Raw genomic sequence first — 14,620 nt, 5'->3', positions numbered from 1 at the left:
CTCTACACTCTAGATCAATTGTAGTGTGTCAAGGACACAGACCATTCTGAAGGACTGTTTTTTCTTAATAAATTTGTCGATCGCCCTCAGGTCTAGAATAGAAACCCATTTCCCCAATTTCTTTTGGGCCAGAAAAAAAGCTTAAATAAAATTCCTAGTTACTGGGTCTTTGGAACCAGCTCTATTGCCATTTTCTGAAGAGGTTTGCTGCCTTCGGCTACAAGACTTCCAGAAGTAGATGGTTGTTCTTTTTTTGGGATGTTCTTGGCATCTTTGGTGTGGCCTTAGGGAACACCATCCAAAACCCAGAGGTTAGTTGTTCTTACATGCCAGGATGGAAAATGTGGCTGTATTTTTCCTACCACTAGCCTGACTGCTGAGAGGGGGGAAGGAAGCCTGAGAAGTTAGGCATCTCAACCATGGTTCTTACATTTGCTGGATGAGGAGTTCGTCCACCACTTGTTGCAGAGAGCCATACTGGCAAGAGGTGGCATTAGAATGGTCCAAGTATTAGGACTAAGGCTCCCAGTTTTCCATTTATACTGATTTTTACAGATAACTACAGTCAGAAAACAATGTGTTTCTTTCTTGCCTGTATTTAGTTTTAAAAGCGGAAAAATACAGAAAATTGTATTTTTTGTGAAAGACTCTCCATGCTGTTTTTCATGAATTCATGACAAAAGCTGAGCAGATAGACAGAATGGGGAGTTACAAAACAGGATCAGATTTCCTCAAATACAGGCATATGTTAACATATATTTGTAGTACAGCAGTAATATGCATCTGTGGGTTTAGTGGAGAAGTGTGGCTCACTGGTTAGAGGAGGCAGACCCTGAAGCAGAGGTCAGACCCGGGACCAGGGTTAAATTCCCGACGCGGCAGGGTCTTGAGCCCAAATATCCACGGACTCGATAATTCTCGTTTCGGTGCCTACTAGAATCATGGGTTCACACTCTGCAGCTCTGGGCATTAGCCTGCTTAATCTCCAGTACGGCCCCCCCGCGGCGGGATGCCTGGCTTTCACCTTGGGGGAAGCCAGGACGGGTTCCCAAGGCAAGCGCCGAGATGCCTACGGGTAATCGAGCGCTATATAAGAACGCATAATAATATTAATAATAATAGTGTTTTGTTATATGTGGCTGCTTAATTTGCTAAAACACAAGAAGTATCCACGTATAAGTGCATGGATAAAAGTTAAATAAATCTGGAAATTTACCGTTTTGCAACTCCATTTATTCTCAAAATACAAAATAAATATGGATACATATCAATAAGTATGCCTGGGCGGAATTGGCGTAACGCCACTACGCGGGATTATGGAAAAAATGTGTGGAAAACCAGCGCATGTTCTGCGGCCAGCCGAGGGTCCCTGTGACGGGGAAAGGGGTCGCTCGTGCCCGGGCAGGCTCCTCGATCTCTCCGGCCTGGCTGGGTTGAGAAGCAGGGACAAGCCCCTGGGCCTGGGTTTCGGTCAGGTCCTGGGGTGTGGGAGCCCCCGTCCAGCAGCCTGCCAAGGGGCTATCTGCCCGGGATAAGGGTCCCTTGTGGAGAGCCCTGGAGCCCTGCAAGGGCAGATGGGAGCCCTACCACTATGGCTCGGCTTGGGCAGATGGGTGCCCTTTCGGTCCCAGCCATCTGGTCACAACTTTTCCCCCCCTCGGCCATCTGGTTGCACGCAATGCTTTCCAATGGGGTGACCAGATGGCCGGGCTGCCCTGGAAGTCCCGATGGGAGCTCATTTGCCTCCCCGATCCCAACCAGAGCTCCGGAAGGTCGGGCACCTCCATGCCCTGGGTCTCCTCCTTAACACAGTGCACACAGGTTCCCAGAAAGAGGGGTAGCTTTCCTCCGGATTACTAGGGGCAGGGTATTCCGGAACACTCCTCCTGGGCTGGCGGTTCTTTGCTGATGACCAGATGAAGTCCGTGGGGGGTCCCTCCTCTAGCCCACGGCGTGGCAAAGTGGCCGACGGTCTCTATGGATCCTGGACATTTCTCCCCCCCCCCCCGGTGTCCGGTACCGAGGGTTCTGGCTGTCCTCCTCGTGCCTAAGGCCCAGCCGGGGTTCCCGAGGCCCCCGGGAATCGGAGCCCCCGAGCCCTGCAAGTGCAGGCGGGAGCCCTACCGCGAGGGCTCAGGGCGTCTTTACCCCCTTGGCCATCTGGTCGCACCTTTTCCCCCTCAGCCATCTGGTCGCACGCAAGCTTTCCAATGGGGTGACTAGATGGCCGGGATGCCCTGGAAGTTCTGATGGGGTCTCATTTGCCTCCCCGATTCCAGCCAGGGCTCCAGGAGGTCGGGTGCGTCCGGGCCTAGGGTCCCCTGAGTCTTGTGGTGCGCACAGGTTCCCAGAAAGGGAGGTAGCTTTCCTCCGGATTACTAGGGGCAGGGTATGCCGGAACAGCCCTCCTGGGCTGGCGGCTCTCAGCCGGGGACCAGAGGGGCCGGGCCAGACAACACCACACCACCGTCCGGGGCTACCTCCTCCGGCCCGCAGCATGGCAGAGTGCCCTGGGCGGGCTCCATCGGTCCTGGTAAGTCCTCCCCTGGGCATCCGGGCCCCGAGAGCTCTTGCGAGCCTCCCTGTGCCTGAGGCCCGGCCGGGGTCTCCGACCCCCGGGACGCGCAGTCCCTGAGCCCTGCAGCCCCCGAGCCCTGCAAAGGGCAGACAGGACCGGGGCTTCCTCCTCCGACCCACTGCGTGGCAAAGTGCCCGGGACGGCCTCCATCGGCCCTGGGCAGTCCTCCCCCGGGCATCCGGGCCGTGAGCCCCCGGTACGCGCAGCCCCCGAGCCCTGCAAAGAGCAGGCGGGACCCCTACTGCCAAGGTTCGGGTGGGCATATGGACGTCATTTCGGTCCCGGACATCTGGTCGCACCTACCCCTTCGGCCATCTGGTCGCAATCAATGCTTTCCAATGGGACGACCAGACGGCCGGGCCAGCCTTGAAGACCCGATGGGGGCTCATTTGCCTCCCCGATAGCAGCCAGGGCTCCAGGAGGACGGGCGCGTCCGCACCTAGGGTCCCCTGAGCCTTGCGGTGTGCACAGGTTCCCAGAAAGAGGGGTAGCCTTCCTCCGGCTTACTAGGATCAGTGTACGCCGGGACACCCCTTCCGGGCTGGAGGTTCTCAGCCGGGGACCCGATGGGCTGGGCCAAGGGTCCGGGACAGGGTTGTCGTGCCCGGGGAGCCCTTCCCTCCTGAGCTAGGTTCAGGGGCTCCCAGGTGCGCCGAGGAGGGCAGTTTCCCCACCCCGGGCTCCGTCCTTGGTCCTGCCGCATGGCAGGGTGCCCAGGACGGGGGGCCCAGGGAGGCTCTCCCTTTGTCTGCAGACGCGGGAGCCCCGGCTAGGTCCATGCCTAGGGACAGGGTTTTGTCGTGCCCGGGAAGCCTCCACCCGCTCGGCTGGGTTCAGGGGCACCCAGGGTCCCTGGGGAGGGCGGCCTCCCCACCGCAGGCTATGTCCTCTGTCCTGCCGCGTGGCAGGGTGCCCAGGACGGGGGTCCTGCGGGCCCGGGGAGGCTCCCCTCACGCCTCCAGTGCCCGGGTGCCCCAGCTGTGTCAGGTGCTCCAGCCCTGGGCCCCGTCCCCGGCCTGCCGCTCCGCCAGTGGCCAGGGACGGGGGTCCATCGGTCTTGTGCAGGCCTCCCCGGTTCACCTGCTTGTCAAGGTGTTGACGGGCCCAGAGGGCTCCAGGAGGTCAGGTACATTCGCGCCTTGGTTCCCCTCTGTCACCTTATGTGCACGGATTACAAGAAAGGGGGGTCATTTTCCTCCGGATTGCTAGGGAGAGGGTCAGTCAGACCTCCGTGAGGTCCAGCGATTCCAAAACAGGGGAAGGCAGAACCCAGGTGTTGTAGTTTCTCCTTCATTCCTTTCTTTCTGCCCTCTTGGGACATTCCCTCCTCCCCTCCCAGTTAGAACGTTCCTGGAGTTTGCCTAAGAACGTTGCCTGTGGGCAACCCATATAGAGAATGGATGACTGACAAAGACGCAAATCCTTACCTGCTGCCTCACACGTCTTCTTTACATCACTAGCGACATACGGGCGCCTGCCCGCCGGGGCCCCCAGGGGCCCGGGTACGCACGGGCTTCTCAGCCACTTCCAGATGGTGATTTTCCTCCGAGCCTGCTTAGTCAGACCTCCCTGAGGTCTGGCGATTCCTAGACAGGGGAAGGCAGCACCCAGGCCCGCCCGCCAGGGCCCTTGTCCGTGCCCGCCTCTTGGCCCCTTCCCGATGGGACTTTCGTCCGAGCCTGCTCGCCCCGGGACCAGGCTAGGATGCAAAGACGGCATCCCCCGCGCAGGGCGGCCCCGGCCGTACTCTGATCGATTGGGCACTCTCGGTCCATTTAGGGATGGACTGCTTGGCCAGCCTCGGCTCTTGTTTCAAGCAAAGAGCTTCCACCCCACATGGAACGTCCGACTCGAGGGCCTGCCGCCTGGTGGAAGGCCCTTCACCCTACCCAGTAGAGCGAAGGCTGAGCGGCCCCGGCAGCTCGTTGCCCCCGTGATCTAACTGTGCGGACGGGGTCCGGTGGTGCCAGGCCCTTGGATGCTGCTGCCCGGCAGGTCTGTAGGCCCCGTGGGCCACGCAGTCGCCACTCTCTGCCCAGCACATTTCCACAGCAGCTCGGAACGACCGTTCCGAGGGGGTGCCGCTGCTGCCGCCAGGCTCTTGCAACCCTGCGTCTCGCTCAGGCTGCGCCTCGGCCCGCCTCTCCCTCCTGGGGAGACGGCTGGGCCCGCCAGTGCCTATGCGACCGCACCTCTCCACACCCCTCCAGCAAGCCCTCCCGCCCAGGCAGGCTGGCTCCTTCGCCCAGCAGGCTCCCGAGAGAGAGTGCTGTGCGAAGGTTGTCCGGTCGGGGAGATGGGCACGCGGCCCCCCGAACCCACCCCGTCAGCAGGTGCGGCTACCTGGTTGATCCTGCCAGTAGCATATGCTTGTCTCAAAGATTAAGCTATGCACGTGTAAGTACACACAGCCGGTACATTGAAACTACGAATGGCTCATTAAATAAGTTATGGTTCCTTTGATCGCTCCACCTGGATACCTGTGGTAATTCTAGAGCTAATACATGCCAACTAGCGCTGACCTCCAAGGATGCGTGCATTTATCAGACCTAGTTCAATCGGGCTTGCCTGGCTGCTTTGGTGACTCTAGATAACCTCGGGCTGATGGAGACGATACATTCGGATGCCTGCCCTATCAACTTTCGATGGTACTTTCTGTGCCTACCATGGTGACCACGGGTAACGGGGAATCGGAGTTCGATTCCAGAGAGGGAGCCTGAGAAACTGCTACCACATCCAAGGAAGGCAGAGGGCAGCAGGCGCGCAAATTACCCACTCCCGACTCGGGGAGGTAGTGACGAAAAAAACAAGTTACTTACCTTCGGTAACGCTTTTTCTGGTAGATATAGTATCTGCCTGTGGATTCCTCACCTTGTGAATATCCCCTTGCGTCAGCAACATTCGGAAATTCTTTTTGTAGCTTCGCGCCAACGTGGACGACGTCATAGAGGCACGGCATCGCACGCGACTCCGCTGACGTCACTTACACTACAATAGGCCCACGCCGGTGTGATGACGTCAGTTCCGCCCTTTTTTCCGTGCCTTCGAGGCACAGGGACGGACCAACGACAGTAGAAATATACACAGTATACACAGTACACAAATGTCAAGATAACACACACAGTGTGCAGCAAAAGCAGGAATGCAATTGAAATGAAACATTTCCTTGACAATAAAAATATATACAATACAATAAACTCTGGAATAGAAGAGTGGACAACAGGGAGGCGGGCGGGTCAGTGAGGAATCCACAGGCAGATAGATGCATCTGCCAGTGGATTCCTCACCTTGTGAATAGAGTCCCACAGCAGTCCCACTCCCGGAGGAGGGTGTCCACTCTCCTATACCAGAAAACCCTGGAGGACAGAGCGCGCAAAGTGGCCGTCCCTCCTCACCTCGGTATCCAAGCAGTAATGTTTTGCGAAAGTGTGGAGGGAGGCCCAAGTCACGGCTCTGCAAATATCCTCGACAGGTACACCCCTAGACAAAGCAGTAGATGATGACTTAGCTCTAGTAGAGTGAGCTCTAATATCCTCTGGAGGTTCCTTACCGGCCAAAGAGTAGCAGATCTTTATACAGAGGATGATCCATCTTGAAAGAGTGCGCTTGTGCACCGCTCTTTCTTGCAGCCAGCAAAACCAATGAAGAGCTGGTCATCCACTCGATAGTCTCTAGTCCTATCAAGGTAAAAGCTCACCGCCCTCTTAGGGTCCAGACGGTGTAATCTCTCCTCCTCCTTGGAAGGGTGGGGGGGGGAGGGGGGGAGGATAAAAGGTAGGAAGGGTAATAGATAGTCCCAGATGGAAGGGAGTTACCACCTTAGGCAGAAAAGCAGCCCTGGTCCTAAGAACCATTCGTTCAGCATGAATGGTCAAGAATGGGGGCTTGGAACTAAGAGCTTGAAGCTCACTTACCCTCCTTGCCGAGGTGATCGCAACGAGAAAGACCGTCTTAAAAGACAAAAGCCTCATGGGACACTTGTGTAAGGGTTCGAAGGGAGAACCCATCAAGAAGGTTAAAACAAGATTTAAATCCCATTGAGGCACAATAAAGGGAGAAGGACGGAACTTATTTGTGAGGCCATTCAAAAACATTAAAACCACAGGAGACTTGAAAAGAGACGGCTGATCCGGCAAACAGATAAATGCCGACAATGCCGTAAGATAGCCCTTGATCGTGGCAACAGCAAAACCCTGCTGTGCCAAAGAAAGAGCAAATTGTAAAATATCGGACAAACGAGCCCTCAAAGGGTCAACAGATTCCTCCCCGCACCAAGAGACAAATTTAGACCATCTGTATGAATAAATGGATTTAGTGGAGTCACGCCTAGCCGAAAGAATGACATCCACCACATCGTGCGGGAGAGAAAAGGAGTTCAGGTTGCCCCGTTCAATCTCCAGGCATGAAGGTGTAATGACTGGAGGTGGGGGTGTAAAACCTGCCCCTCCATCTGGGAGAGGAGATCTGCCCTGAACGGGAGACGGAGCGGCGGGTGAGAGGAGAGGTGGAGAAGATTTGTGTACCACACCCTTCTTGGCCAATCCGGGGCGATCATAATAACTCGGGCCCGGTCTTGGCGAATCTTCCTCAGACCTCGAGGAATTAAAGGTATGGGAGGAAACGCGTAAATGAGTTGACTTCCCCAACTCAACTGAAACGCGTCCCCCAAGGCTCCTTGCATCGGATACTAGAGACTGCAGAATGACAGACAGTGAGCATTCTCGCGAGTGCCAAACAGTTCAAACGAGGAGTCCCCCACATCTGAAAGACGTGCCGGACCACCTCCGGGTGAAGCATCCACTCGTGGTTGGCCGAGAACTGCCGACAGACTGTCTGCACGCACGTTCAGAACTCCGGCCAGATGATTTGCCAACAGACAAATCTGGTGGTCCTGAACCCAGGACCAGGGGCGCAGAGCCTCTCTGCAGAGACACTGCGACCCCACTCCTCCCTGCTTGTTGACATACCACATCCCGGTGGTATTGTCCGTCAGGACTTGAACCGACCGACCGCGAAGGGAAGGGAGGAAGGAAGGCCTTGAGTGCCAAACGTATGGCCCGCATCTCTAAAAGGTTGATGTGAAGCAACCTTTCCTCTGGAGACCAAAGACCCTTGACCTCCAGATCCCCCAGATGAGCACCCCACCCTAGGGTGGATGCATCCGTTATCACTGTGGCAACTGATGGAGGTAGTTGAAAAGGCTTTCCTTGTGACAGATTGCCTTCCACGCTCCACCAAGACAGATCCGCTGCAGTTTCTCTCCAGATCCTCACTGACTCCCTGAGATCTCCGCTGTGCTGATACCACTGCCTGCGGAGGCACCACTGGAGCGCCCTCATGTGCCAGCGTGCATGGTTGACCAACAGTATGCAAGAAGCCATCAGACCGAGCAGGCGAAGGACCTTCAGGACTGGAACTACCGCTCCATTGTAAAATAAAGGAATCATTTCCTGTATGTCGCGAATCCTTTGTGGAGGAGGGAATGCACGACATACAGTTGCGTCCAGTACAGCACCTATGAACAGGATACGCTGGTAGGGCACCAGGTAAGACTTGGGTACATTTATCGAAAAACCAAACCGGAACAACAACTGAGTTGTCACCTGCAGATGCTGGAGCACTTTCTCTGACAACTCTGCCTTGATCAGCCAGTCGTCCAAATAGGGGAATACTGGAACCCCCGATCTTCTGAGATGTGCTGCCACCACCGCCATCACCTTGGTGAAGACTCGAGGCGCAGTAGTAATTCCAAAATGAAGGACCGCAAACTGATAATGTTGCGATCCCACCGTAAAACAGAGATACTTCCTGTGCGACTTCAGGATTGGGATGTGAAAATACGCATCCTACAAGTCGAGCGACACCATCCAGTCTTTTTCCAGCAGCACTTGAAAAACCTGCGCAAGAGTGAGCATCTTGAACTTCTCTTGTTTCAGATAAAGATTCAAGATCCTGAGATCCAAGATTGGACGAAGTCTGCCATCCTTCTTGGGAGTCAGGAAATACCGGCAGTAGCATCCCTGACCCCTTTCCTGCTCTGGAAAACACCTCTATCGCACCCTTTCTTAAAAGTGCCTATACTTCCTTCTGCAGAAGTAAGAGGTGTTCCTCCGTGCAAAAACCTTGGCAAGGAGGGTAATTGGGAGGAAATTCCCGAAAGGTAAGAGCATACCCATTTTCTACGAGATTGAGAACCCAAAGATCTGACGTAACCGATTACCAATCCCGTAGAAAGTGGGTAAGCCGACCCCCCACCGGACCCACATGATCCTGAATGGCGGATCTAGGGCTGCTTTTCTGAGGCTGGGGGGTTGGAAGAGGTGGAGGAGGAGGAGGCCTGACGGCCTCTAGGGCGAGCTCTCTGCTTACCTCTGTACGACTTGTACAAGGGATTCTGCTGCTGCTGCTGCTGACCTTGCCGATAGGAGCGAAAGGAAGAGCGTCCGAATCCTCTGAACCACCTGGTAGAAGAACCCCTGGTCTGAAGCCCTAAAGATTTGGCAGTAGCCCTACTGTCCTTAAATCTTTCCAAGTCTGTATCAGCTTTTTTACCAAAGAGTCCAGCTTCATCAAACGGCAGATCTAACAAAGCAGCCTGAACATCCGCTGAAAAATCCGAAGATTTCAGCCAAGCTGATCTTCTTGTGGCAACCGCAGTACCCATGATGCGTGCCACCGAATCCGCAGTGTCCAGCCCACTTTGTATCACCTGACGAGCTGTTGTCTGTGCATCCGTTAACACTTCTTCAAAATCCTTCCTGCTGTCATCAGGGCTGTCATCAGGGATCTTAGGTGCCAGAAGACGCAGTGAATCCATGAGGGCATGTACATATCTCCCCATAAGGCAAGTGGCATTGGTTGACTTGAATGCCATACTCGCAGAAGAAAAGGTCTTTTTAGCAACCTGATCTTGTTTCTTTGCATCCTTATCCCCAGGCACTTGAGGAAATGCACTCACAGTCTTTTTGGAACAGGCCGCCTGGATTACTAAACTTTCAGGTGATGGATGAGAAGTCAGAAAAGCAGGGTCCTCAGTAGCAACCCTGTACCTTCTTGCCACACTCCTGGAAACTGCCGGTGCTGTAAGTGGCTTTTTCCAAACTTCCATAATAGGCTCCGTTAGAGCTTCATTAAAGGGGAGTAACGGCTCCTCCGATCCGGGCAAGGGTGGCTCGGGCCACCCGGCGACGGATGGCTGACGTGCAGGTGGAGTGACCCTCCCTCGTTGCCAGGTACCCGGTTTGACCCAGTCCTGTGTGGCCGGGCCGAAGGGTTTGAAGACTGGAGTGATCCGCCCCGGTTACTCCGGGAGGGACCGGCAGCTTGGGGGCTGCCTGCTCCTATCACACTGGAAGCCCCCTTCCTTGCCCCCGGGTAATGGTGGGATGGCGGGGCGGGGGGTGGCGGGGCTGACTCCCAGGCCGAATGCCTGGTAATGTTTTTTTTTCCTACCAATGGTAGAGTCTGACTCCCAGAGGGGAAGCCTTGAACAGGGCGCCTGGCTGTCTCACCGTACGGGCGGTGGACGGATGGCGTTTTTGAAACGTTGCCTGTGACTCTTGGCGGTGTATCACTCAGCTCGTGCTTCAATGAAGAACGCAGCTAGCTGCGAGAATTAGTGTGAATTGCAGGACACATTGATCAACACGTCAAACGCACCTTGCAGCCCCGGGTTCCTCCCGGGGCTATGCCTATCTGAGGGTCACTCAATCGCTACGGGGCCGCCCCAGGACGCGGCTGGGGCTGTCACAGGATTAGCTCCGCTTCCCTCCTCCCCCCCCCCCACAAGGTTAGACCCCCCATGATCGCCCGTGGCAGGGCACCTCATCAGGTCCCTCCGTGGTGGTACCTCGCCGGCACGCCTAGCCCAGAGAAGGGGTCTGGAGACCGGTCAGCCCCGGGCCCGTCCCAGGGTGCGCCGGCTGTGTGCTGCGCGTGGCTATCTGTGGTATTGCACCGGCGCGCACGCGCCTCTGGCACCCACTTCCATGGCTGGCTTCCTGGGAGGGCACACCCCTCTCTAGATCCGATCTGCGTAAAGAGGGCACACGCGCTGCGGGGATGCCAGGCCCCTGTCCAGACTAGATGGCCCTGCGGGCCGGGCGACCAGATGGCCCTGCGACCAGATGGCTCTGCAGGCCGGGCGATCAGGTAACCCTGCGACCCGATGACCCTACGGGCCCTGCAACCAGAGGCAACCAGATGGCCCTGGGGGCCGGGCAAACCAGATGGCCCTGGGGGCCGGGCAAACCAGATGGCCCTGGGGGCCGGGCAAACCAGATGGCCCTGGGGGCCGGGCAAACCAGATGGCCCTGGGGGCCGGGCAAACCAGACGGCCCTGGGGGCCGGGCAAACCAGACGGCCCTGGGGGCCGGGCAAACCAGACCTGGGGGCCGGGCAAACCAGACGGCCCTGGGGGCCGGGCAAACCAGACGGCCCCGGGGGCCTGGCAAACCAGACCTGGGGGCCGGGCAAACCAGACGGCCCCGGGGGCCGGGCAAACCAGACGGCCCCGGGGGCCGGGCAAACCAGATGGCCCTGGGGGCCAGGCAAACCAGATGGCCCTGGGGGCCGGGCAACCAGCTGGCCCTGCGACCAGATGACCCTGCGGGCCGGGCGACCAGCTGGCCCTGCGACCAGGTGGGCCTGCGGGCCGGGCGACCACATGGCCCTGCGACCAGGTGGGCCTGCGGGCCGGGCGACCACATGGCCCTGCGACCAGGTGGGCCTGCGGGCCGGGTGACCAGATGGCCCTGAGACCCAATGGGCCTGCGGGCCAGGCGACCAGATGGCCCTGAGACCCGATGGGCCTGCGGGCCAGGCGACCAGATGGGCCTGAGACCCGATGGGCCTGCGGGCCAGGCGACCAGATGGCCCTGAGACCCGATGGGCCTGCGGGCCTGGTATCCAGGTGGCCCTGAGACCCGATGGGCCTGCGGGCCACGCGACCAGATGGCCCTGAGACCCGATGGCTGGGCGACCAGATGGCCCTGCGGGCCGGGTGACCAGATGGCTCTGCGGGCCGGGTGACCAGAGTGCTCTGCGGGCCGGGGGTCCAGATGGCCCTGCGTGCCGGGGGTCCAGATGGCCCTGCGGGCCGGGGGTCCAGATGGCCCTGCGTGCCGGGGGTCCAGATGGCCCTGCGGGCCGGGTGACCAGATGGCCCAGCGGTCCAGGTGATCAGACGGCCTTTCTCATTACTTTGTCCTTCCCCAGGGCTTAATAGTCAGGGAAAATGGACTTCCTAGGCAGGCCGGCAGGGAGAGGACGTGGACTGGGCTTAACCCTCGTTGTTTCCAGCCGATGGTCCCGGCGCAGGGGATGGGGGTCCACCGGGGCCTGCAGAGGCTCTCCCCGGCCTGGCTAGGGTTTGGAAGCTGGGACCGGGCCCAGGGCTTGCGCTCCATCCGGCGGGCCCCGGGGTGCAGGAGCCCCCTTTCCAGCAAGCCAGCCGAGGGTCCGGGCGCTAGTAACGGGGTCACCCGGGGCCCGGGGAGGCTCTCCCTGGCCTGGCTAGGGTTTGGAAGCTAGGACCGGGCCCGGTGCTTGTGCTCTGTCCGGCGGGCCCCAGGGTGCAGGAGCCCCCCGTCCTGCAAGCCAGCCAAGGATCCGGGCGCTGGGGACGGGTGTACGCAGGGGCCCGGGGAGGCTCTCCCCGGCCTGGCTAGGGCTCAGAAGCTGGGAAGGGCCCAGGGCTTGAGCTCCGTCCGGCGAGCCCCGGGGTGCAGTAGCCCCTCGTCCTGCAAGCAAGCCGAAGGTCCAGGCGATGGGAATGGGGGTCCACTGCAGCCCGGGGAGGCAAGTTGGGCCTGGGTCTCAAGCTCCATCTGGCAGGTCCCGCGGTGCGGGAGTCCCCCGTCCTGCATGCCAGCTGAGGGTCCAGGCGCTGGGGACGGGGTTACACCGGGGCCTGGTGAGGCGCTCCCTGGCCTAGCTGCTTTCAGAAACAGGGACGGGGCCGGCGAGCGGGGGTGGCTGGCTTTGGAGCGGAGTTCTCTGCCCACCCCTACCAAAAATAAATATGGAAATATACAGCCGGAAACATTTAAAAAATAAACACCATAAAACCGGGAGCCCTAATTATGACTAAAGACAGGGTTGACAGATGCAAGAGAATCCATGTAGGCTGTAAAGTAGTCTTCTTGGTTGGAAGTGTAATCTCAGTTGAAAGAAACAATCAGCTGTGTACGTGTCTGTTTTTACTGCTTGGACTGTTTAACAAGTCTCACTGTCCCAAAAACTGCACCCTTTTTCATTTGCTGGCACTCCTAGTTTCTTCTTACAGACTCTTCTTTTGACGCATCAAACAAGCACTCCTTTATGGGCAACCTACTGAAAGATCATGCCATAGATGCTGATGTGACAAGCCAGAAGCCAAAGCTCCAACCCTTTAGCCATGTAAGGGATGTCTTATTGAGACCCAGATGCTTGACCAACAGATCCAAGATCTGCTTAGAATGGGTAAAAATTACTTACTCAGCCTTTACTTGACTGAGAAATGGCAGAGCCAGTTTGTATTTTTGTAGAGTGGCAATGTATGTTGGGCATGTAGCTGGGTTCGTCATGCAAGACAATCCATCCTCCCATAAATAGGGAATGGCTCGAATGGTGTTCCATGACTTATCCTCGAAATCAAACAGAAAAGGTTTTTATTTCTTGTAAAGGAAGGCAGGTTGACGTTTTCTGATGTCCTTTTTAATGAGTGAGTAAAACATCAAAGATATCAAGGGTTGATTTTCAGGGCTGAGAGAAGACTAGGTTAATCACCTATATTATAGACCTTAAATTCAGATGCCTTTTCATTCGATATCTTGACCCTACTCTGAAACCGACTCAGTGTCATGTAGTGGTTCTGCCTCCTATGAGGTGAGCTTCAGCTTTTAACTTATGACTGTCATCATGGGAACCAAACAGAGGCGAACCAGAGAACAGTAAGCATATACTTTTTAGCTGAGAATCCAATTTCAGGCCTATGAACACATCTACAAATTGCGTACAACAATAAGCAGTTATACCTCCCCAAAAACCCTGATAAACTAGGAGCTGTAGGAATTGCGCCTCATGTTCCACATATTTCCTTACACGCTGTACTCCTATTCCTACTCTATCTGGTGGGTTGGAGTCCAGGACATGTTTGCATATCTCTTCTTACGTGTTGCTATGACATAATCCAGCTCTGGATTTCTATAGATTTAAAAAAAATTATATATATATATATATATATATATATATATTTGGGCACGTGCTTCCGGATGATAAGCGTGAAGGGTATTACATTTAGAGTTTTTGATTTCAATGAAGATTCCACTGCAGGAGGAAAGTAATAAGCAAGGCTCATCACATTTTATTTTCTTGAACAAAAATTGCAATCTTTTTAAACCAGTACCTGTGCTCTTTGTGTTCTTGTAATTGGCAATCCCTGCATGTCAACTTGTCACAAGTTTCACAATACAACCTAAGTTGCTCCTTCTTATGAAAAGGGCAAAACACAGGTCTCTGACTGCTCACCCCGGTCGCTTCTGTAAAAACAAAAACAGTTGCTACAAGAGACAGACTCAAGATAATGGTGTACCCTGATATTTAACAACACCCCAAGGCATTTCATTGATATTACATTTTACTTTGTACTATAAAAAGGGTGCATGCCATGTTAAGCAATGCTGACTAGAATAAAAATACACAAAAACGAGCGCTGGAAAAACTTTCCATTAGAAACCTTCCATCAAAGTTGCCATAGATATTCTTAGTGAAGATTGTCATTATACCACGTAACCAATTACAAAAACGATTAATGTCCTTGCTTTAAGAACAAATCTTTCAAGGCACTGGGAGGAACGTTTAATGGGACATCAACATGGTAAAATGGGAACACAGACACACACGCTGGCAATGAAAGACTGATGATACAAGGTGATTGACAGAGGAACTGGAACAAGGACACAAGCAAAAAACTTTACTTACCTTTGGTAATGCGCTTTCTAGTGGACACTATGTACCCACAGAAATATCACTTTGGGAAGATGCCACGGTCAAACTGGATCT

At 55.7% G+C, this 14,620-nt stretch overlaps 1 protein-coding gene and 1 non-coding gene across 2 annotated transcripts in view; one reads left to right on the top strand and one right to left on the bottom strand.

Moving 5' to 3' along the window:
• Window positions 1–14,620, bottom strand: part of TRIM24 (tripartite motif containing 24) — a 1,142,914-nt gene that overhangs the window by 862,170 nt on the left and 266,124 nt on the right. The window contains exon 4 of the mRNA XM_078672569.1: window positions 13,965–14,097. Within this exon, the coding sequence (XP_078528695.1) occupies window positions 13,965–14,097 (133 nt within the window). The remainder of the gene's footprint in view (window positions 1–13,964; window positions 14,098–14,620) is intronic.
• Window positions 10,133–10,283, top strand: LOC144779750 (5.8S ribosomal RNA). The gene has a single exon (XR_013600715.1). It is a non-coding gene; the product is annotated as a 5.8S ribosomal RNA (ribosomal RNA).

This window comes from Lissotriton helveticus, chromosome 1_1 (assembly GCF_964261635.1).
Source record: "Lissotriton helveticus chromosome 1_1, aLisHel1.1, whole genome shotgun sequence".
NCBI lineage: Eukaryota > Metazoa > Chordata > Amphibia > Caudata > Salamandridae > Lissotriton > Lissotriton helveticus.
Note: the sequence above shows the minus strand (reverse complement) of the source record. Positions and strands in the feature narration are given on the sequence as shown.